Genomic DNA, 18,739 nt, shown 5'->3' with positions numbered 1-18,739 from the left:
GAAAATGTGTTGCTTGTGTGCACAGAAATTAATATAATGCCTGTATTGAATTTACCAGTAGTTATATTCATCTATAACAGTCATTGCTAATTCAGTGCCGATTATATTTAATTCTTAAAGGAGCTACAAGGATCTTTTAACCTTGTTGATTCTGGTGGCCCCTGTGGACAAAAGCGGTATGGGCACCACCGCCTCCTATCATAAAGATCCTGAACTGGCTAGTTTTTTTGGAAGCTAGTGGGGAAAAAAAGATACAACACATTTTAAATACTTTATATCTTTTTTAAACACAGATGTTTGCAGAATGTATAGCGATGAGGTAATGTAACTAGTTGTGGCTATGTAAGATTTGTTTTAGTGCCGTACCATCAGACTACAGAGCAGCTTCTTTCCCTCAAGCTGTGAGACTCCTCAATTCATTTTCAGCAAATCATTTTAATTTTTTGACTTATCCGACCTGGATAAGTTGGAATCTGACCAGGTGACGGGCATTAAGAATACCTAAATAGAAAAATCCAGTCTTCTTCCTGATGGTTTCGTTTGCTTATGAAGGTCATATGGAAATCATTATTACATTGAGACTATTTCATAACCAGTTAAAAACTCCTTGTAGTGCATTGAAAACTTGTTAAATATTGTTTCACCATGTTAAATCACACAACTCTTTGCATCTTATGCAATGTAATGTGTGCTTTAACCGTCAGGCCAGAGGCAGAAAGAATGTGTACATTTCCTGGTTCATTTCACACATATGTTACGCACATATGTTTACAGTACTCCACCACACTCTCCCTCCAAGAGGCCCTGGCCCCCTGCTTGGGGAGCACCGGACGAGAGAAAAGGAGATAGCGAGCGGATAAGAGGAGTCTGATCGGAAACCAGTATTGGCACCGCTCCCCTGCCCCAGCCGGACCTCAAGCGTGTGGGTCCTTGGCGGGCGGATAGACAGGCGGTTCTGGGACTTGGAGGAGGAAGAGCGGCCAGCTGGAGTGGTAACAGAGTGGTATTGTGAGCTGACTGACTGACTGACTGACGCCTCAGCGGAGCAGAGACGCAGGCTGCCGGGGTGGCCTCTTTCTGGGCCCCACAGGGCCCCTCTGTGCTGACGCACTGCTGGAAGTGGGTCAGACAGACACAAGAGCTCAGTGGAGTGATCGGAGAGTGTACACTCAGCAGAGATCCCAAGACAAAGAGGCATCTAAACAGTGAAGCTTGTGTACAGTGAGCTGGAAGAGACAGGCAGAAGGTTGACGTAGTGCTATGAAAGCTTCAGTGGAGAGATCTCAAATTCTGCCTAATAACAGATCAAGGTTGCATCTATTTAATGCATAACCCAAAATGGGAAATGATATCTGCCTGATGCATCTGTCGATTAATTACTGAAAATCCATCAGTGTGCACAAAATTCAGCCTCTGTTACTGTCATTTAACCCTTAAAAAGCCAATGATGTAACAGCCAGTGTGTTTCCCTGCTGCCACATACAAAGTAATGATTATCACCAAGAGGAGTTGGACTGCTTATGACAACATGAAAAGGCCTCTTTGAAAAAAATGTTCAAAGCAAGAGGCTGTAGCTCCTCTTGCCAGAGGGAGGCAGTGTTCTCATTCAACGCACATTAACATTCTTCACAGCATCCATTTTGCCTCCAATTCTTTGCAGCTCTTAAGCTGCAAAATGATCGCCAGCCACAGAAGCAGAGAGCAGCTAGTTATCTTGTTATTGATGTGGGCACTTTGAACAGAAAAGGGCTGCTACACTCTGGCAGACTACAGGCCGGAGCACAACAAGACAATAAAAGAGAGATCTGAGAAGTCAGAGGAATGTGAAGAATGGGAGAGTAAAAACCTCCCTGAGGACGGACAGAGGCCGTGTCACACTTAAACCTGAAACATGCTTGGAAATACAATAAAGTTATGTTTATGAGTTTGTTCAGGGCATCGTGACCACACGCAGCCAAGGAGTGATGTACTGGAGGAGAAAGTCAAATATTTCAAACCCCACCTTCACTTGGCTTTTATGATCCCTGTGAAAACAGAGAATGAATAGCTTTTGTGTTCGACTGTGGCTTTGAGTCACGTCCAAACATTTCTCAAAGCGCACAGCAAAACAGATTTTATACCTTGAATAGTTTAAGGAAAGTTCCACTTTTAGCAACATGTGTATGTGTATGGAGGATAAACCGGCTGTGAGGTTATGATTTACATGTGTCCTGGCGCCCTGTCAGAGCATCATCTGGTTACCCGTTGTGTTTGTTTAGAAACTGAACATGCTTTGTGTTTTTCCTCCCACACGCAGCCGCAGCAGGGAATCCAGCGAGCTGAAATGGAGCGGAGTTTAAAGATAAAAACTTCTGGGAGAATGAATGAATGAATGACGGAGGAGACGTGCAATATGGAGACAAAACAGACCACACCGTCACACGCTTGATCTTGGTAAATACTTTATATGCAATTGTTTCTTGATCTTTGCAAACACTGTATAGAAAACACTTAAGGTAACATTTGTCAAACATTTAAAGCGCGTCTGAGCTTTCAGACAGACATGACACAGTAATCTACAGCTTTATAAACATTCTCCCCCCTCTGGCCTGTCCATACACACCTGTCACTACACTTCCCACCACATACAACCCCTTCCAGACACACACACACACACAGACACAGAAACACACACACTCACAGCCACCGCTATCAGGCTCTCCACTTATTATTCACAGTAGGCTTTATAACACTGTTTCTGTATTGTATGATGGTTCTCAACATTTTTTTTTATTATTTAAAATAGCTATCAACATTTATGCTGTAATATTTGGAAAGTGATACATTTGTATTTACATAAGCTTATTGAGCAAGATTCAAATACAATGTATGTGTACATATGTATAATTGTATGTAGGTGTGTATATTTGAGAGTGTGTGTGTGTGTGTGTGTTGACCAGAGCCACCTGATCGTTCTGTCTGAGTTTCCACTGATAGCGTCGAGTCTGTTCAATACAGTCCAGTTAGAAAAGGAGGAAAAGTGGCGCGGAGCTCTGATGAGTTTTTGCTCCACGACGGCGCCTCAGCCGCTCTGAGAGGCGATGCAGAGCAGAGTGAAGCTGGTCACTGACCGTCTCTTACAGCTGTCTGTGATAGCATGAGGAAATTATGGGAGACTGAAGTGACTGGAGATGGTGCGAGGTGCTCACAGCACGTTGGACTCATCATACATTCAAGCAGAGGCCAGGAGGTGTCAGTCGTTATCTCGGACAGCTGTGTTTAAGGGTCCTACAACCTCAGTGACTGGCACATTCAGACTCTCACACTTTTCATTTCATTACGAGATAAAAGTAAGAAAACGTGGCAAATGGTCACAGTACCATGTCTGATTTTTTTTAAAAACGCCTCCTTTAGCATCGAAAACGGATGCTTTCCGGGGCGATGAGAAGTCTTCACTTCCAGCTAATCGTACAACACCCCTCCTTAATCTTCTTCTCTTTTCTCTTTCACACACAGAGATGCAAGCACTCACGTGTACATTCATATACACAAAGTACAGAAGTAAGCAATTACACCTACACACACGGAAAAAACAAGGTCGGCACGCACGCACATGGCCACACATACACGCTGGGACCTGGGTAAGAGACCAAACTAATGTGAGAGGAAAGTGAGGCACATAATCTGACAGGCCAAATCCAGCCTGAATTTTGGTATACTCAAAACAGAAGTCAGATGCGGATGATTAAGGTGTCGCAGACAGGCCCAGGCTTTCAGCCCAGTGAGAACTTATAAACTGTAACATCTATATAGCACCTTTATTCTACCAGGTGCCTTACATACTCTGAATCTTTAGGTACCTATTAAGCGGAGACAGCGGTAGAAGCTCTGGCTCCGTCGTCCATGTGAGCAACAGCGATGCCGGCGAATAATTTTGGGGCTTGGACTAAGGTACCATAGTGATGATATGAATAGTGCTTAAAGGCTTAGCTTTTCTTTCACATCCTCATTTGCTATTACCGAGGTCGAAGGCATTGAAACAGAGATCCACATAATTAAACATTTAAAGAATTTATGTGCTCCAACAGTCTCATAAACTGGGTTGGGACCCTAAATAGGTCACAGGCCTATTTCTGCTGGGTCCCTACATGGCAAGAGTAGCAATAGGTTGTCATGAGCTGGGGTCAGACGAACAGGGAGTAAAGTTTGTTGTTTCCGAGATGAGAAAAGCTTAAGAACCACAAACAGTGTCTCTGCTGGGCGCAGGAGTGACAGTGGTTGAAAATGGAAATGTTGAGTCAATCTCTTGAGGGCGTTTACAGAGGTGCTTGAAAGGCCCCTGTGGGTCTTTGAGGGCCATTTATTCAAAGTGGCAGCACTTTGCTATCCCTGTATGTAAATGTAGATCTTTTGTAACTCCTTTTTCATCTACCTTCCCTTTAAGCTACTTCATTATCCAGGGTCAGTTGATTTTGTTTCCTAATTGATAACAGAAAGTGATAGTAGGGGAGAATGAGAGAGAGAAGGTAATCTATCCATCCTTCCAGTCACCCCTCGCTTTGTTAGGATGGGGACAAGGAGTCTGGGTGAGTTTCAGTTCAACCGTCGTCCGGGGTCGAGTCTTCAGGGGTGGATGAGTCCTCAGCAAAGTCGTCCGACGAGCCGCTCTTGTGAATGCGGCCATCGCTGCGCATGCTGTGGAAAGTCTTGCGGAAAGCCTCCATCATAGAGTGCGCCAGCTTCTTGGCCTCAAGCTTGCTCTCGCACTCCACGGCGTGGCAGTCCATCTGGAAGGACAGGTCGTCGTTGATCTCCCGGTAGATCCAGGCGAACACGTTGGGTCTGACGCTGTGGTCGGCTGTGCAGTAGGCGATTCGCGCCACCTGATAGGTGTCCATGGTTACAGAGGCCTCGCCGTGCTCGTCCAGGTGGTGAAGACGCACCTGGAAGGGCCGAATCTCCAGCAGAGAGTTGCCTGCGGGGAAGGTGCCCTGTTGTTGGGCGATGGCACGACGCTCCACCAGACCCACCACCGCCGACTCTGTGCAGCCAGACAGGAACTGGGTCCCAGAGATGGTCACCTTACCCAGGTAGGCCACCTGTAAGAAATGAGATCGAGAGATACTATTAGACTTGTCTTTTCTAAGCAAGGTATATGCAGTTGGCTACAAATACACCACTATGCTTTCTACTGCAGTGTTTCACAGATACACAGAATCAGCTGCCAAGGGAAAAACAGGGATCCCCTGGTTGAGCAGAAAATTGTAAATTGACAACAGTGGCCCAAGAATGGACCCTTAAGGATCACCACAATTAAACGGACAAGGGTCAAAGAACATTTTTGTGAAAGAATTGTGGTGACCTGGCCGCCATAGTATGATATACCTATATCAAGGAGCATCCACCTGCCAATAGCAACATGAATAGCAGTGTCTCCAGTTTTTGCATAGAGATACTATAGATGCTGAGTCACTACAATGCTATACTGCACCTGTTATCAGGGTTTAAGGATGGTCCAACTAACTACTAAATTGGTCTATTCAAAAACATAAAATGTAAAAAACAACAACATTTCTGGCAGTTTTCAAATATTAAAACATTACTGTACTGGGAGCTAATCAATGTGGAACTGATTGAAAGGTAATGTTTGACTGTGAACATGCTCAGTGTACATCTGTAGGTTAATTAACCTCAATAACCGGGGTGCTTTCAGTCTCTCTGTAGTGGTGATGAGAGGCTTTTTCTAATTTTCCGTGGTTACTGCGCTGACATGCTGAAGGCTGTGCGTGTGCTACTTCCCAAAGAGAAAAATAACGCTATGTTGAGCTGTGGTCGCAACAAGGACCATAGAATACCATAGTAATGACACTGCATACCAGGAGAGCGATAGACTGAGGAGATGGAGAAGGATAAGAGGAGAGGGAGAGGGAGAATTAAGCTGGAGTTTTCTATGGGAATGTGGCCAATTCGAGAGCGGTCCAGGAATAATGGCTGACTTGTGCGCTTTCTCTACATGGTGTTCTTTATAGCTTTATAAAAATACACAGAGGAGGAGCCTGCTACGAGTCAAACCCTCAAAGAGTTTTCACTCCTGTCTGTGTTTATACTGGGGCAGGGGAATACTACTCCCTCTCAAGAGTTCATTACAGCTGGCTTACATGCAGAACACACTTGACACATGGCTGCAGATAGAATGAGTGCAACGATAAGTGTGAATACCAAAGGAAAGATATGTATCGTATAACACCCTGGAGCATTTATATAAGATGTGGCCTGTATTCATGGCCCAATGTCAAGCTCTAGTACGCAGTCTCGATAACGCTATTCCCTTCAGAAATGACTTTTTAGTTTTTGCTTTTTATTATCTGACGACAGCAGAGGTCTACCCAGCAGATCAACAGATACCACAGTCAGACTGTAGTGATGTAGAGGACCAGAAAATGACAAAAAGCAGGAGCCTGAGTCCTGTTTTATTCACCGCGTGATCTGACTGCTTCTCCTCTTTCACAAGTTTTGTTTAGTCTGCAACCATCAAGTCTACCTTCCCTCATTCTCCGCTATGATTTTGACTGAATGGGATCTTTCAGAGGTAGCACGTCGGACAGTCAGCCAGTCACTCAGCCCTCGAGTCAACCGACCTCTCGGTTAGACAGGCAGTTGCATTTAGCATGAAGCCACGAAAAAATGCAAAAACACCAACGTCTCTGCTGTATCTTTCTGTAAAATCATGCACTCTTTGTAATCCCAAAGCTGCAGACTCCACAACAATTTAGTTCATACGTGAAGAATTTCAAGAATTGGAAGATCCTAACTCTAAAAAGGAGGAATTGAAAGTGATGGAGCCACAACAGAAGGGTAGATAAAGAGGAAGCTCGTGAGAAACAACAGGAACAAACAGATATGTTTCCTTGGAAAACAATGACGCATTTATTTTCCCTGTCTCTAAGTGACCAGTTTCAGATAATATCCAAATATACGCCGCTTCACTTTCTTTGCAAGAAGATATATATTCATGTTGTAGCATAAGACTGAGAGCAGGAACAAATAACTAGTCTGACTGTTAGGATTGGGCGACGTCAACCGTTTTGGCATATAATGATGTTTACAGCGAAACAATGCGATGGACGATAACAGCTAACTCTCAGCGCCACTGAGAGAAACATAAACAGCAACCCAGAGAAAACAAACACCACTGCCAACAATGTAACCTAACGTCCTGGGTTCGCCGAACTGGGCAGGCTTAATTGAAAAAATTACTAATTGTGGTTTCAGGGGTAGTTAGATGCTATAACTACCAGTATGGTAAAATTGCAGCGCGACATGACATTGATTCCCAGTTTCCTATCGGCAACAGTAAAAGATCCAGGCAGTGAAAGCAGCTGCCTCCTCATGCCTGGTTTTCATTAGTGGTGACCGCGGGGTGGGACATACGGCCTTTCGCACCCGATCCATCATTCAGTTGAGTACCACAGGTCTGCAGGAGCAGCCTGGAGGCAGGGCGGTTTGCTCGTCGACCACACTGACACCCTCTCGCAGCCAAAAGGCGGTCAGTCACTCAGCCAGCCAACACATCCAAAGACTGCGCCAAGATACATCAACCATCCACAGTGTGCTGTTTGTATGTCAAACAGCCATAAAGAGTCATTGTAGACTTCTTTTCTCTGTCTTTCCTGTTTTGATATCTGGTTACTTGTTTAAACTACGAACGTTTCTACTGATTTCTTGCTTCCTTGTTGAATGAAGGCCGACTGTTGTGCCAGGTTCAGTTCACTTACAGCAACTGGGAGGAGGCCAAAACACAAAAAAGGCAATCAATGGTTTCTTTCAATCTATATGTGTCTTCTCTACTGTCTTTGGTGTAAGAAAATTAGGAAGTGATCTGGTTAATGTGCCTGGTTTAATAATGTTCACAACTCGGGATGAAGGGCCACCGAAGAGGGCTTGGTGAAGAGTCACAGCTGCTTGATATTCAGACTGAAAGAACTATTCAGTCTGATGTTGTCTCCTTTTTACCCGGGGAAAGATGTGATTTTTCTCTCACTAATCATTACTGACTGGCATATCCGCTACAGTGAGTTAGTTTTACAATGTACAATAATCACAGCTTCCTCTGATCACTCATAGGATGTGTGAAAATGAGGAGACTAGAATAACAGGGCAGTCAAGAAAGAGGGGACACAGAAGGAAGATGGTTTTAATAGAGGCAGCTTTATATTTGAGTCCAAAAATTAAAATTTAGTCTTTAGATACAGCAGAAAACACTCAATGTTAACTCTCTCTCCGAATATCAACTTTTAGGACAAGCTCAACGACAAAATAAACTAGTTTATGAAAGTGCATGTGTGTGTGTGTGTGTGTGTGTGTGTGTGTGTGTGTGTGTGGAAGGTGGAGAGAAAGATAAGTGAGAAGTGTGTGAGGTGAGGAGGTCACCAGACTGAGCAAACATGAGAGTTTGTTTTTTTCAACGTCCAAACCAAAAATGGAGCTGAAGAGGAAATTGTTACATTGCTCGAGCAGAAAGATGAGAGATGATAGAAAATGAGAAAAACTGCTCGTAAGGTCGCGTTCATAAAAAACAAAAACAAAAAAAAACAAAAAACTTTGGAGTGGACCGTCATGTGTACAATCTCATACACAAATAAAGGTTGTCACGTCATTAATGTGGTGTTTAGCTGCAAAATATTCTAGCAGCAAAGCTCAGTGCAAATCTAACCTGGGAGCAGCTATTTGGCTGTGGGGCAGAAACATCATCACCGCAGGCAGAAACACAACTGCTAAAATAATGGACATACACCAGATAATTTGCTCCCTGGAGCCAACAAGGCACTCAATTTTAAGGCAGCAGTGTAGAGAGACAGGTCTGAAAAAAAAACTAGACAGGTGCCACTGAAACACATTTATAACTACCAATATGCTGCCTACAAGTTACCAATCATAAAGGATTAGATCTGCTGACACTACACTTCTCAGGAAAGTTGTCCTCAACACAACTGACATCCTCAGCCAGTTAGACCACATACAGGTACAGTTAACATAAATACACGAGTGTTCTTGTTTACATCATAAGAAATGACGATAATCTCTGGACTGAGCTCAGAAAATAACAGTGATCCGACTGAACAGCTCTGCCCATCGTAGGCTAACTTTGCGGTAGTAGACCTTATTCACAAAGTGCCCTGTTTCCTCCAACTTCACGCTCAGAGTGGGAAACTTGAATGTTGGGATAATGTTATGCTGCTGTGTTCCAGGTTGCAGGTCATATAAATGTAGGTAATCTGACAAATTGTTGTCATTTTACATCTTCACAATTGATCAACAACTGAAAAGATGATAATTGGTGAAAATTTGGAGGTAAATCCACCATATTTTAAGGTAAAACATATAATTTAAAAGACACAAAATAGTGACTGCTTATATAAAAGAAAGGGTAAACTACAAAATAAACAGATTTGGACTTTTCTACTGGATCGACTCACTTTGATTAATTTGATTTTTAGTTTTTGTAGTCTGTGAAGCAACATTTCGTATCAGTAGGTACTTTTTCTTTTAACCCTGATTAATCAAATACTTGTCCATTTCTGTGAAGTGGTCATATTTTGAATTTGCAGGCATTAGAGCCTCTGCTACCTCCAAAAACAAACTCCCCTCAGGCTGAGCCACGGACTTGAAAAATAAAAAGGCACATAATCTGGCAGATAATAACAGGAATATTGGCCAGCAGAAATAACACATAATCAGAAAACTGTTTTTTCTGATACTTCCTTCCAACAACTCCTTCTTTTACTTTCTTAAAAATACGGTGGAGACTTGAAACCAAACCCTCTGATAGAGTAATACTGAAAAAACACCATTACAGCCTCAGCTGGGCAGTGCATCGCCTGAATCTTGTTTTTGGTTTGTCGGCAAACGTTATGGAAAGTCGTACTTCTGCAGGCTGAGAGAAGCCAGGGAGAGATGCAGATAATCACATTAAATTGAAAGCACAAATTTTTATCTAACATCTGACACCAGCTGAGTTTAACAGCAGGCCTCGAAGCAGAAGCACGAGCGGTTCTGTGCACAATCTGTGCGTCTGGAAGCGAGCAAATTGCAGAGGAGGACCTGAGACAAGTTCGTGGGTGACTTTTAACAGCTACAGTGTGCGTTTCTGAGAGTGTCTTTGTGAACGTGCAAGAACGTCAGGATGGTTTCCAAAGGTACAAATCATGGGTTGTGACTGGAACAATGGAGAGACACACTGAGTCGGATGATTGTAAATTCTGCAGACGGAGAAGAGGCAAGATTCGGGCTGGACTCTGTGAGCTGCTACCAGGATCTCCAAGCCAAACCATGGAGGCCTGCATGAGTCAGTGTTTGTGCAGCGAGCCACTCCAGCTCGAGCTTTCTACACATCAAGCTCTGGACAAAATTGATACATCAATCCATCCGTCGTCCCAGACCAGAACACATCTGTTGTCCTCCGCTCTGGCAGCCTGCTCACCAGTCGTCTCAGTGCTGGCAAGTCAGGCGGGCGGCTTAAATCATTCCAGAGTCCTCCCCTTTGTTTCAACTTTCCATGTGTTTCTCCTCCACTCTCAAACTCTGTTGTCTCTTCTTCCCTCCACTCTCTCCTCTCTCTTTCTTTCTCCCATCATCTGTTTCTCCCCCCCCCTCAGTCTCTCCTCTATCCTCACATCCCCTCTTCTGTTCTGCACTCCCCTCTGCAGCTAAGTCTTACCAGCTCTATACCGTCAGACTGAAAATATTGATTCCATATGAAGCGATACGGAGACAGAAATAAAGATTGGTTACGGGAACAAAGGCCTCGGGGGCTGCAAAGAAGGAATGCTACAAAGAGAAATGAAGCAAACATCGACAGAAACACAGACAGATTGGCTGAGGGAAGAAGTTGAGATTTAAGCTATCCACTGGATTGCTGCTGCAGACAAGAAACTACATGTGTACAGTATGGATACCTGAGAGAGGAAAACAAAGAAATAGAGTGCACGTTTGTTTGTGAGTGTGACACGGAGAGTGGGGGAGTACGGTTAAACATTTGCATGTGTGGTGAGACACGTGGCCACCATTACTGGCTCTTGGCTTATGGAGGAAATTGTCCTATTCTGTTCTCTCTCTTTCTCCTACAAGGAGAAGCTCCAGACGGACCTGCAAGGCGCAGGTCACGTGACCGACAGAGACAGCTGAACTCGTCGGTAGCTCTGTTAACTTGCCTACTCGTGGGGTAAAAAGTTCAAATAAAACTTCACATTTTAGGAAATGAGCCTGTTCCTTTTTTGCCGAGTTAGACGAGAAGAGCGATAGACTCAGATGTCTTTACGCTAAGTATGAGGCTACCACCAGCAGCTGGCAAGCTTAGCTTAACACAAAGGCCCTGTTCATACATGGTATTAACATCCATCCTGTGTGATCTGAAGTGGACAGCTCAGGAGTGAATGCACACAGACGCACTAAGGATGCATTTCAGATCCTATCGCTCAGACCATATTCAGAGGTAAACCAGGATGCATATCTTTGAGCAGTGTGTATGTGAATGTGTCCTGGGCCACACTGAAGGACTACCTTCACTGACACCCTCTGTAGGTACACGCCAGCAACAACAGCTGTCTGACCTCCATTTGGTTCACTGTAATACAAATTTCGTATTTGGGCTCCCTTTCCTGCCAAAGTTAGCAGTAAACGTTTCACCGCTGAGTAGTAACTGCAATATCAGACTCCTTTAAAAATTGCGCAATTTTAAGAGTTGTTGATTGAGAAGAAACTTAAAAATCTTTTTCAAAACAGCTACAGCAAGTTCTTCTTCTTGCCTTCTAGTAAATTTGGCATTAAATTCAATACATTAAGTTGTTTTTTGCTTGTGGTTGCTTTGCTGTTCTGGCCTATCGGCTAAATTACATCGCATGTGGAGACTCCCTTAAAAATTGCACAATTTTGTGAGTTGTAGCAATTGGAGTAACTATACACTTCTGTGAAACATTTTCTATGACGAATTCATAATTATTTGAGCCTTCTGGTAAATTCGGCAAATGTTTTAAATAAAGTTGTTTCTTTCTCTGTATGAAAATCTTGTCAGTTTCTCCCAGTGTGTTGGCTACTGCTGATGGTCCCCCGGTCAAAAACAACAATGCTTTTATTCGCTGCAAACGGAAAGATGTATGCGTTTACTTGCAAACAGAGCTGAGAATTAAGACCTGATCACAAGTGGTCACCCGAGACGCAAGAGGAGATGCACGATAATGCCAGGTGTGAATGGAAACAGGGGGTAACAGCTAGCATGGCAAGTAGATATCGGTATATTTTAAGGGACCACAAGCCCAAAAGGTTGTGAGTCACTGCTATTGTCTTGCTCTTGACTTATCAGGGAGGTTTGTGCAAATACGTGCAGTACAGCTTAACTTCTGTTTCTGCATGTTAACAACACTGCAAAAGACTGGCACATGCACGCCAACACAGTCACTCTGCCATCACTGCCATGCCAAAAGGAATTATTTCTGTTTTTGATGATAAATGAGGCAAACAGATTTTAACATTTAACATGTTTTGATGACTCACTGGATGCAAACCCAACAATGCCTGAAAAACCACAATTATGGAATGAAAAAGGATAAACAGACTGAAACGAAGGAAAGGAGAGACAGAGAAAGAAAGTTATTGTTATAAACAGATGGAGGGAAAAGCTGACAGAAAGAAATAAATGAATGCAAACATGGACAGAAGAAAGTGAGCGATACGCAGAGGGAGACAGGAAAAACATCCGCAGCCCAGCAAGTGAGCTGGTGGGAAGAGAGACGGGAACATCCTGGTCCCCTCACACACAACACACACTGTCTGTGTGTCTGTCTGTGTCCATAAGAGTCTGTATTAGTGTGTAAGCACACAGGCATGCATGTGTGCATGAGAGGTGTAGATCTGCAGGGCAGCTGCTGCCGCTGGAGCCACAGCTGGTTCGGCTATCAGCAGAGAAAGGAACAGAGGGGATGAGGAGAAAAGAGGAGGAGGTCTGGGAAGAGGAGGAGGAAGAGACACTTAGTGGAATCAATGAGGAGATACCTGTCCCTACGGAGAGGCTTTGGGAACATGGAAAAAAGAAGAAGAAAGGGGCTGAGATGACAGGAAGAAGGGCTGTGAGCAGAACAAGGCAGCAGTTGTTGAGGAAAGCAGTTTGGTCCTGTTAGATCAGGTCTGGGAACAGACTGTGCAGTGAAGGTACAAACAGGCAGCAACACTTCTGGAACCTGTCTTTACACCATCAGGCACTTTCCCAGAAACTGGTCCAAGGACAAAGTGCTGGTGCAGACACAACACACTGTCCATGTCTCAATACGTGCCTGTTTTCTATTTTGCCCCCCCATGGGCAGATTTTGTTCAAACTAGTAAAAGTTTGTTTTTCCAAATGGCAGGAGATGAGATGTCTGTGTGGAAATGTTTTGTTCATGACTCAGTGGCTGACTATTTGGAAACTTATCAGATTTGTATCTGGCAGTGGTGATCTTCTGTCCTATGCCAAAAGTAAGAAAAATCACCGGTATTATCAGTGTCTTAAAATACGCTTGTAACGTCCAAAAAGTCGAGCTTTCAGGAAATAAAGAAAAGACGGGTTAACAAGAGGTTAATATCAAACAGTGACAGTGAGCTGTGGCCAAGAACTCTTCACAGTTTTGTCTATTCATGTTAGTGATAATTATATTGGTTTCTAACTGTAGCCGACCACTTTTATGTAAGATGATTGATGGGATTCAGGAAACACTATTAAACACTTGTAAAACAAAATAATAGGCTGCAAAATACAAATAAAAACATCAATTTACCTGAGACGTACTGCCAAATGGTCTTTGGCGCTGGTCTCTGAGGTTTGTTTTTATGTCCTTCTTAAATATCACCAGGATAACTGATGTTGACTCAAATATATGAATAACATTTGTCTTCGAAAGACGACAACTACAGTGCTGGATTCTCCTAAGTCCTCATCTTTGAAGAATTTCGTAAAACCATATCCTTCTGGGGATCTTTTTTTCCAATATACAGCCGTAACAAGTTATCAATATTCATTTTGTTAAGCTGCCGACACAGCTGGAACGCTCAGTGCGTGCTCAGCAGAACTTAATCGTTCATCAGTGAGGCTGCTCAGTGAGCATTACTGTTATAGTTATTGTTATAGTGATTGTTCTCGGTGTGGACAGCCCAGAAAAGAGCAGTGAGTGGGTTAAGGGTATTTTTTTTATTTATTTTTCAGGTAAGCTAGAAAGAAAATTGCACAGTTCGTCCAGCAGACAGCACTTACTGGTTTATTTTTCATCTGAAAATGTCCCTCTGAAGTGTGTAGGTCATAATTTTATGGCTTTGTATCCACAATGTGTATGTGTTGTATATTTATGTGAAAAAAGTAAGCCCACCAAGATTTTTGTAACTCCTTCATATTCATAGCTGACATGACACTCACTCTCAGCCCAGTATAAAAATGATGCAGCAAGTTATAGCTAATACACAACCATCCCACTGTCAGAGATGGAGGTTATCCTGGCGTCCTCCCTCAGTCGGCCCCTGCGTCTGGATCCCCCAACATGACTGGGAATGCACTGCTTGGGAATGCAGCATTCCTGAGGAGGTTGTTAACATTCCTCTAAACTTATTGAATCAGCACAGTGCAGCTGGCTCCGCTTGCCACGGCATGCAAAGATGGATGAGGGTTTTTTTTTTTTTTTAAAGTGCTGTGTGTATTTGCTTGTTTGTGTTGGGCGGTGAGAAGACGATGCTACGTGTGTGTGTGTGTGCCAGTACAAAACAGAGTCTGAGTGTTTGAATGTAAGTCAAGACAGGAGCACCTCAGTGTATATGAAAGACGCTTTCACATTGCCTACCCCTTACATACAGCCTACTATAGGGTGAGATTCTCAATAGCCCAATGATGGCAATAAAATGTGTTTAAGCTGAGCTACTCATTAACTTTCCACTCTAGTGACACTGGTGCCAGTTACGTTTTCAATCCCTGGCCACAAAATATGGTCTCACCCACACAAATTTGCAATGCAAATGAAAAAGGGCATTAACAAGCCTTATTTTCTTTACCAACACATGTTATTAGTCCAGGCACATATAAATACTGTAACTACTGTACATGAGCGCCGCACTGGGTCACTGGGATAAGACTGCAGTGCACATAGTCCAGATTTCTGCACAGTGAAAGTTTTGAGCATTACTACCCCAGCTCACACTGGGTAAAAGGCAGGGTACACCATAATGAGATAATAGATAACAAGTACAACATGCACGAGACAAAGAAAGAGACGAAGACTGAAGTTGTGCCAGCACTCACTATCCAGAAAATACTATCTGGGAACAGCCTGGGTCAATCAGTCAATCTGAGGGAAGTCGTGAACTGCTGTCCAGTCTGGAGTAACGGTGCCAGCAGAGACAACACAGACTGCCTTTAAACACCACAACAAACACACATTTCAACACTTTAAATTTCAACTTTGTGTACTTTCCAAATTCTGTCAGTTCTGCATTCTCCAAATATGGTGACAGCCGAGGTTGTCACAATACCATCATTCAAGCCTTTGTTACAACACTAGTATAAACTGGGACGACAGGCATCAAATTGATACCAGCCACTTAAATACGCCTGATTTTTTTTCATCAAGAGAAAAAAATTCTTGGATCAATCCCTTTATCCAGACCTGCTGGAAAAGTGAATGGGGTCTATTCTGGGCCGAGAGCCATCCTCCAACCAACTTTTGTGGAAATCCGTTTGGCAGTTTTTGTGTAATCCAGCTCACAAACCAACCAACCAACAAACAACGGACCCCTTGGCGGAGGTTAAAAAAACGATACAGTACCTCTTTCGATACAATGACCAAAAGAAGAAAAAAAATACACGAAACAGAAACATTTAAATAATGTTTCTATATGTGGAGCATTGGGTTGAAAAACTGATTGTAGATCTGATTTTTTAATAGCTCTGGTACTTCCAATACTATCAAATGCAGATATGATATTGTTTTTAAATGCATGGTACTGGACAAAGTATAGAAGAATCGATACTTTTGACATTAGTGACAGCACCCAGCTACAGACACAGAAGTGCCACAAAGTACTTTTGTATTTCTTGGGTATCCTTGTAATTCATCTGTCAGTCAGCCTCACTATTAATCTATGGATAGCCTACCACCTACTGTAGACTGACACACAGACATTCTGCCTTCATAGGTGGAGATTTGTGTGTGTTTGGCCTACAGAAGCTAATGTAGCCTTGAGCTGCTCGCATCAAGAGGTCTGGTAAGCTCACTTCCTTCTAACCCTACACTCTGAGAGTGTACTTGTAGTCTTCAGACCCCAACGACACTGACTCAAGTGAAATCACTTAACATAATTCATCACTTTTGGCAGCTTTCTCTGGAGCCTAAAAGACCTCATAAAACAGGAATGTTTGTACATTGCAAAGTATAGAAAAAATCTATATAAGCACACACACATAAAAAAAGCACTGATACAAAGGCTCCGTTAGATAAAGACACACACATACACACATTCAGCAGCGAACTGGGAGCACCGGTCATCCCACCCCGGAGGTTAGTAATCATCTAAATGTCATCACTGCGTGTTCTGTTCTCTGGAGAAGACGTGATGGTACGTCCAGCAGCACACTGACTGACATCAGAATACCAAGTGCAGAGAGACAAAAAAGGCCCTCTGCCTGACAGATTAGATAAAGACATGGCAGGACCAGCATGCTCTGGGCTGCTGGTGTGAATGACGTCGGTGTGGGAGAATCACTGGTTGGGTTTCACTGTACATATAGTGCAAAGAGTGAAATTATGTCTTGCAGAAGCAGCAGGTCGGTGGTCTTAAGTATCATACACAATACAAGGACCCTGAAACTGAAGCAGCTAAATGGAATTCAGCCATCATCATCATTATTTACACCTTAGTCAGCGTGTAATTAGTAGAAAAGGAAAGAAACACAACAGCTGATGTCATTTCTACAGGACAAAAGCAAAACCTTTTATTATTAACACCTACTTAGCTACAAATTCAGTCGATACTACTTTTATGTCTGTATGCGAAATATAACTCTACAGCCACCAGCGGCTTAGCTTAAGTTAGCAGAAAGAAGTTACTGGTCGCATCCAAGAAATAATCTAGTACCATAAAACTTCTCTTTTTAGATTTGTTTTTTGCCCATATTAAACAAAGTAGATGTAAAATGTTAATTTGTTTCTAGTCTTTGTGTTAGGCTAAGCTAACCGGCTGCTGATATAAGAGTGGTATCACTTTTCTTATATCATTCTTGGCAAGACAGCGATTATATTTATGTCCGAAAATGATATAAGAGCAAAAATCTGGGAGAAAGATAAGGAGCAAATCTTCACAGTCGAGAGGCTGGAACTAGGAAATGTTTGGCACTTTTGCTTAAAAACTACTCGGATACTAGAAATGGACTATATCGTTGTTGGGGGAAGATCGTCTGTAATGAGACGTGACTTGCCAAAATGGAAAATCTAGTTTCCACCTCTACACGCTGTCTCATCGCTAAGCTGCCACAAATGTAAGGTGGACGTGAATCAGACACTCTTGTGCTCATTTACTGTACGCAAGGTACGCATGCATAGCCAAAGGGCTTCATGCAAAAGCACGCATTGATCATTTTTTCTTAACAGGGTTCTGACCCGGCAACTCTAAAATCCTGACTCTGAAGAACTGTGAATTCCCTTCTTGAGAGAAGAGGGAAAGCATAAAAGAAAAGGTCGACCACATACTCTTGGAAAGAAGAGAACAGACCAAATTCACACACAACAGAATCACGAGTAAGGAGCAGTATTTTGAGCAGACACCAGAGTAATTTCACCATTGTCACGGACTATGACCGTGGAGCTGAACACATTTTCTCAATGAATGTGAAGTGGACTGCTTTGACAGCAGCAGGCCAGGCAGGGCAATGAGAGGTGGCCTTTCATCCTTGCTAGCTATTAGCTTTGGCAGGGGGACAGCAGTCCTCAGCCAGCCTTCCTGCCTGCCTGTAAACTGGGAGCACAACTGGGGGCTGGGAGAGAGCAGACTGACGGAGAAAGGGGTGCGAAATGAAAGAGAGGGAATATAAAACACTCCACCAGGACAGTAAATGGTATTATATTGTGCTGTAGCATATTAAAGCCAAGCAGGAAGGCGGGTAAGGCTGCAGTAAGACCATTGTTTCCTCGGTTTTCTCTCTTAAAAAGAAAATAAAGTCTCTTTGAGGTCTAGGCAGAGGTGCTGAAGCAGGTGGGCAGACAGATATGCAGTCAGGCAGGTAGTGACTCAGACAGGAAGTTACACAAGCCAGCAGATGCAGGCGGCGAGGCAGACAGACTTGCAAATAAGGAGGTCGCAGACAGATGAGGGAAATGAATTTTTTTGTGCGGCTGGTATTCTGCTGAATAGCTGTAGTGCTATCCATGGCAACGCGGCTTTGGCATGCTCAGTAATGCTGGAAGGAGCAGCGAGTGCAGAAGACGAGCGGGCAGCGAGTGGATGCTGGGATTCACACTAGACAGAGAGAAACAGCGAGTTCAGATCGGTGCAGCGTGCACCCAGGCGATATATCAATATTTATCCTCTATCATAGCAGTGATTGCCAACGGGATGATTCAACGGGCTGCTGTGTGTCACTGGTGCCTTTATTCCCACTGGAATACTGTACATTATTACACTGTTTAGTTTGGATAAACAGCTGGTTACATCTGGACGCTCTGATTGCCATCCGAGGCTCAAAACATTTTCCAGGTTA

General features: G+C 43.4%; 1 protein-coding gene across 1 annotated transcript in view; it reads right to left on the bottom strand.

Annotated features, from left to right (window-relative positions):
• Positions 1–2,428: 2,428 nt before the first annotated feature.
• pid1 (phosphotyrosine interaction domain containing 1) overlaps positions 2,429–18,739 on the bottom strand; it is a 33,002-nt gene continuing 16,691 nt past the window's right edge. Inside the window, exon 3 of the mRNA XM_073487712.1 lies at positions 2,429–5,078. Coding sequence (XP_073343813.1) covers positions 4,578–5,078 — 501 coding nt within the window. The 3' untranslated portion in view covers positions 2,429–4,577. The remainder of the gene's footprint in view (positions 5,079–18,739) is intronic.

The sequence above is a fragment of the Pagrus major genome, chromosome 2, assembly GCF_040436345.1.
Source record: "Pagrus major chromosome 2, Pma_NU_1.0".
Lineage (NCBI taxonomy): Eukaryota > Metazoa > Chordata > Actinopteri > Spariformes > Sparidae > Pagrus > Pagrus major.
The sequence above is the reverse complement of the archived record's forward strand: the minus strand, read 5'-3'. Positions and strand labels throughout refer to the sequence as shown.